General features: G+C 60.3%; 1 protein-coding gene across 1 annotated transcript in view; it reads right to left on the reverse strand.

Moving 5' to 3' along the window:
* Positions 1 to 4401, reverse strand: part of Mvd (mevalonate (diphospho) decarboxylase) — a 14529-nt gene extending 10128 nt beyond the window's left edge. The window contains exon 1 of the mRNA XM_013012723.1: positions 4320 to 4401. Within this exon, the coding sequence (XP_012868177.1) occupies positions 4320 to 4401 (82 nt within the window). The remainder of the gene's footprint in view (positions 1 to 4319) is intronic.
* Between the last annotated feature and the right edge of the window lie 1768 nt (positions 4402 to 6169).

Consider the following 6169-nt stretch of genomic DNA (forward strand, 5'->3'; position numbering starts at 1 on the left):
GGGGCGGGGGCGGGGCGGACCGGGACGCTGCTCAGCTCCCCGCAGCAGGAACTCGGTCTTTCTCAGGAGGAGCATAGCAGAGAAAGTCACGATTAACCCGCGTGTAGCTGTTTCGGTGGCATGATCCGTAGTGCAGCCATCACCATCCGTTCGCAGAACTAAACTTCATCCCTACTAGAAACTGTCCCGTTGGACGCTAGCTTCCGGCTCCCCTTGCACATTCTGCTTTTGGCATTAGAGTGGCTGGGGGTTCAGAGAACACGGAAACTCACAGGTGGGGCGCGCCGCTCGGTTCTTTCCCGAGCGTCCGTGTTCTCCGTGTTCTGTGGGTCATTCGGTTGGCATTGCTGTGCAAGAAAGCTTTGGGGCGCTTTACCACTTCCAACTTGAATTAGAGATGGGAGTCTCACGGACTCTCCTGCCTGGGCTGGCTTTGAACCACGACCCTCAGATCTCAGCCTCCCGAGTAGCTGGGAGGAGAGGCGGCGGCAGCGCCCGGCATTTACGTGCTTCTTGCAATCATCACAATGCAGTACTAAAAGAGCATTGCCATTTGTTGTCTAGATGTTCTAGAAGGTACTTAACCATCCCCTGCTGATGGACAATTGGGGCTGTGACCAATTTCTAGGTTCTGTAGGCAGCACCTTTCCATACATTTTATGCGAATGCATGTCCACAGGCGTGATTCCAGAATGTGGACTATCCGAGCCAACCAGGGGTGCCTGAGGGAGGCGTTTGGTGGCTGGGGGCCAGGTGCCCTCTCTGGAGACTGGGCTCACCTCTCCCTACCAAAGTATGAATACCTCGTCCCTCTCCATCTGTGGGTCTGAAGGCCGACAAATGGCATCTCAGTTTTATTTTTAATTTCCCTTGTAATCATGTGTCTACTTTACAAAAAGCCACATAAGACATCATTTCCAGAGTAACGGGTAGGTGGCTCCACAGAGCCGGCTTCCTGTCCTCACCCAGCTACCTGGAATGGAGTGGGTGGGGCCGCAGGAGGGGGGGACGGGGGGGGGGCTCAGTCATTTGCCTTCTGCCCTGCTAGTGACGAGGCATGTCCACATCCTGATGTGTAACCCAGACTAACCTTGAACTCCCAGTCCTGTCTAAGCATCCTGAGTGTTGGGTGGACCTCCACATCTGGCTAGATACTCCCAATTGTAAATCAGAAAGACTAGTACCCTCATTGTACAAAGAATGTGGGGAGAAGCTGAGCAGTGAGCACCTACTATGAGCCAGGTGCCATAACAGGTCTGGTTCTTGTTTTCTCTCTAATCCCTAAACCGTGATTACCATGGGCGCTTGCCGATTGTCCTCTCAAGTGACCAGGAGCTCCGTGGGCATCGAGGCTGGGCAGCCATACCCAGACCTCACCCAGGTGCTGTCCCTAAAGGCCAGCCGACAGCAGGATGGGGTAAGGCCCTCACAGAGCCGTGCCGTCCATTCCTCAGATGTGGACTCAGGGCCATGATGTGGCAACGAGGGCACTTGAGGCCACATCTGTCCCTTATGGGGGGGGGGAGGGAGGGGGAGGGGCAAGGCCTCCAGTCTACCCAGCTCTGCCCCCAGGCCTGCACCACACCTTGGCGAGGGCCTCAGGTCTGCAGAGTGGGAAGGGGAGGGGGGTAAACACCAGCAGTGACCACACCTGCGGCCCTGGGGCCCTTGGAGTCCACTCTCAGGGAGCTGAAGGGTGGCAGGGTCAGCGCCACCCGTGTGCAGACCGGAGAGGGATGTCCAGATGAGGAGAGCCCCCCCTCCCTCACGCTGAGTCTTCTTTCCGCAGTTGGCCCTGGCGGGTGTCCTCCCTCCCCCCCCCTCGCCACGCCAGCGCAGGGAGTGAAATGACCACCCTTCTGGGGAGGAGCCATGGTGTATCCTTGCAGAGAACAACAGCTAGGAAATAAGAAGGGGGAGAAAACAGAAGGTTTGGGGAGGCTGGGGCGGCCCTGGGGAGCTGCTGCGGCCTCTGCTGGGCTGGGGACAGTTACTGAGCCAGGGCTGCGCCAGCGCTCCTCAGCCAGCAGCAAAGTGTGTGCATCCCCTGACTAAGAACCCGACGTGGTCCCTGGGCTCCCGCTGGAGACCCGCAGCGTGATCGCAGCCAGGCGATCGCAGCCCTAGGGTGGAGGGGAAGGCCTCTCCCAAGCCACCTGCTGGTGGCGGGGCGCTCTGCGCCTGAGGCAGAGCAGTCTGGAAACTTTGTTCCATCCAGCTCTGCCAGGAAGCTAAACTTAGCCATGCGGGTGCGGCCAGGGGTGGGCGCTCGAGTATAGATAGCAACAAGTGGGCTATTTTCAAGTATCTAGAGAACCCTCTAGAACATTCTGGAACAAAATTCTATTTATAGAACCCTAGGCTTAGAAATGGAGCTGTGGCTCCAAGTGGTAGAGTGCTAGCCTTGAGAAAAAGAGTTCAGGGATAGAGCTCAGGCCCTGAGTTCAAGCCTCACAACTGACAGATGGAGGAGGAGGGGGGAGGAGGGAGGAAGAGGAGAGGAGGAGGGGGAGGGAGGAGGGGGAGGGAGGAGGGGGAGCACCCTAGGCTTCTAGAAACAAAGTCCATCACCGCAGTGCCTCTGGCTCTCAGCGGGCAGCAGGGAGGGGTGGCCGGTGTGCACTCGGTTTCCCCACGAGTCATGGGGAGGTCTCAGGGCCGCATGCAGCGTCTCCTGGTGCCCGGGAGAGTGGTCAGGACTTCCCTTGGGGAAGCCACAGCCCCGGCCTTTCATCTTGTCCAGAATCCCACTCCGCTCCGTGGCCTCCGCCTCCACCAGCTACAACTAGCTGGTGATGGAAACACCTGCTCCCAACTCCTTTGGGCCCCAGGGCCCGCATCCCCTCTTGGCCCCAGCTCCCACCGCAGGGAGGGGTTCTGACGTGTGCCACTCGGCTGCTTGCTCAGGAGGCTTTTCTAGGGAGTAAGGTGGAGCTGAGTTGAATCTCGGTAGGAAAGGGGGGCAGGTGGGGTCCCCAAATAGCAGCCCCCAGAGAAAGCCGGTGGGGCCTGTGCATATCGCTTGTCTCCTGCCACACAGGTGTGCACACAGGACTCCAGAACCCAGATTTGAAACCACCGTCCAGGTTAGCTTGCTGGTGACCAGGTAAACACCGAGGGCGAAGGCGGCGGTGCGGCGTGCCCGGCGGGCTGGACGGGCACAGGTGTTTGGCAGGGACTGGCGGGTTGCAGCCGCCTGGCGTGCTGAGTGAAAAGTGTCCTCCATTCATCTCAAATCTGCTCCCTGGAAGGTGCCTGTGCCTTCTCCACCCCTGCTCCCTGCCAGCCCAGATATAAATATAAGAGCATTTTCCATGGGTGGTACCAAGGGGAAGGCATTCGGCTTTATTTTCGGCTTGTGAAATTCCCTTCCTTCATACCCGACAGGTGCGGCTGCCTCATTTAGATACAGGGGCCCAGAAATAGACCGCGACCCACAATATAGTTTCCTTTAGGCCTCCGGATGCTATTTTAGCAGAGTTCTCCTGGGAGACACCCAGGCCCCCGTTGGGTAGAGCTCTTGACGGTGCTGGGGTCGGGGGCCCCTCTGCCGGGGGCTTGACCTGCTTGGCAGAGGAGAGCAGCCTCTTTGGGACCCAATTTCTGCCTCTGCTCACCTGAAAGGCCTAGTTCTGTCAGGGCGGAGGAGAGGGAGTGAACTCGGGACCAGGGAGGGCAGGGGAGGGGAGGGGAAGGCAGGGGAGGGGAGGGCAGGGGAGCACAGGGCAGGGCAGGGCAGGGGAGGGGAGGGGAGGAGAGGGCCTTCTCACGGGCCTCTTTGGTGCCTCTGGTGAATCAGGCAAGGGGCTGTGCCTGAACTCTGGAGACGTGGGGAGAGACAGGCAGGCGTTTCCCTGGGCTCCAAGACCTAGCGAGGTCATTCTATCAGAGCCTGTGTTCTCCTCGTCTGGGTAGGGGGCTGAATGCAGCCCCCCAAATCCTATGCAGATGCCCTAACTGCCAGGTCCTCCAAAGGGGAGGTGAGTCACTGTGAGGTCACGCTGGAGCGCGCGGGAGGAATCCCACATCAGATGACTGGCATGGGGCTGAGGCCGGGCAAGATGGGGCGAAGATCCAGGCACTGGAAGACCAGGCCGAGGCCTGAGCCTGCACCTCAGCCCTGAGGGCTGCCTCCATGTGGACTTCGGGTCCGGAGCACACTGGGGGGCTGCCCGCCGTGGGCGGCCCAGCTCTGCGAGTGCCCCCTGCCCCTCCCACCCCCTCAAGGGCGCCCGCAGGGAGGGGGCCGTGGCTCCAGGGCGGCTTTCTCAGAGCCTGTCCTTGCCAGTTGGCATGGGTGTGGCTCAGTGCTCACCCACCACCAGTGACTGATTTACGGGAGGTCATGCTGGGGCCGGAGAGCGCAACCTCTGGGGTGTCCCCAGCACCCCCAGGGGCCATGGTCACGTTGGCCACGCAGAGCCCTCCAGAGCCAGGCTGACCCACAGGTGGGGAGCCAGGGCCAGGCCTTCCCTGCCAAGCGTGGCCGGGAGCAGTTGAGGTGCTGGACGAGTCCCAGCCAGCTTTCTTGTGCCCACTCCTTCAGCGCAGAGGGCTGGCAGGCCACAGAGGCTGGAGGGTGAAAAAGAAAGCCTCTGCCTACTCGGCTCCAGGGCCCAGGCCCGGGCTGCTAACTCCCATCACGCTGGCTAGGAAGGGGCAGGAAGAAATGGAAGGAAGCTGCTGGTGGCCGCCGGCATCTCCAGAGCAGCACAGGTGCCTCCGAAAAACTCTGCTTATGCACAGCCCTGCCAGCCAGGGCGCCAGGGACTGTGTCTGTCTTGCACAAGATGGCTCTCCTGGTTTTTTTTTGTTGTTGTTTTTTACTGATCCTGGGGCTTGAACTCTGGCCCTGGGTGCCATTCCTGAGCTCCTTTTGCCCAAGGCGAGTGCATCACCATTTGAGCCACAGCGCCACTTCCGGCTTTTTTGAATAGTTTATTGGAGATAAGAGTCTCATGGACTTTCCTGCCCAGGCTGGCTTTGAACTGTGGTCCTCAGATCTGTCTCCTGAGTGGCTGGGATTGCAGGCGTGAGCGGTTAGCACCTAGCAGGCCTCCTTGTCCTGTCCCCAGTCACCTCACAGAGTGAGCTGGAGCTGGTCAGACCCCCTGGGAGAACCAGCATCCTGGCCGCTCATCCCCGGGGGGGGGCCTCCCCCCACTCCCCAGCTCTGGCTACCAGTGCTTCTCCCGCAGGCAGTCTTCGCCCGGGACCCCCTCCCTCCCTCTCCTCCAGGCTGGTTTGTGGGACACCCGTCTCACGTCTCCTTTCTTCCAGAGAAGGCCCTGAGCTCAGTGGCTCACAGAATCCCTGCCTCACGCATGTCCCGCCTGCTCTGTGTCCAGGAGGGCTCAAATCCCAGCCCTCGAGTTCACCCAGGAGACAGGGCAATGCTCAAGAACACAGCAGACATGCGTGAGGGGCTGGCTGTTTATTACCCCACAGCTGCTTGCCCCGAAAGAGAAGTCAGCAGGCCACCGAAGGCCAGCTCCGGGTTCTCTGTAGGGCCAGTTCTGGAGGCTTTGTCTCAAACCACCACCTACTCTTCTCCTGGCTCTGCTCCATCTCAGGGGGAGTCTGAGAAAGTGAGAAGGTGTGTGTGTGTGTGTGTGTGTGTGTGTGTGTGTGTGTGTGTGTGTGCACCACGCGCGTGGCAGGAGACAGCTTGATCCAGACCCCAAGCCAAAGGCTGGCGGAGAGGTGGCTGAGCCTTCCAGGCGGACACAGCTGTGGCTTGCTTGCTTCCAGTTGCATGTAGAAAGATCTGGCTGCCTGCTCGTCAGCGTGGCACAGAATTTGCCCATCTCCTTGGGGGACCGGGAAATGGGGCCGTGGTTCTCAGTTCAGTGAAGGCTCCTGGCGAGGAGTCTCCCGGTGGGGCTTCCTGGTTTGGCTGGGCCCAGGGTAGCAGGCGAGGAGCCACTGAATGCCCAGGGAACGGCCTCCGGAGGCAGGCCCTCACCCCCATGCCTCTCAGGGGCCGGGGCGACAGCTAGCCTCTTCATGCCGGGCCAGGAGGGACATGCGGGAGAAGGTCTTGGAGCAACCCTTGCACTGGTATTTCTTGGTGCCCGAGTGGGTCTGCAGGTGAGCTCGCAGGTTGGAGCGGTCAGCAAAGGCCCTGCTGCAGTGCAGGCAGGCGTAGGGCTTCTCACCTGGGGCGGGG

This window comes from Dipodomys ordii, unplaced genomic scaffold, assembly GCF_000151885.1.
Source record: "Dipodomys ordii isolate 6190 unplaced genomic scaffold, Dord_2.0 Scaffold18, whole genome shotgun sequence".
Taxonomy (NCBI): Eukaryota; Metazoa; Chordata; class Mammalia; order Rodentia; family Heteromyidae; genus Dipodomys; species Dipodomys ordii.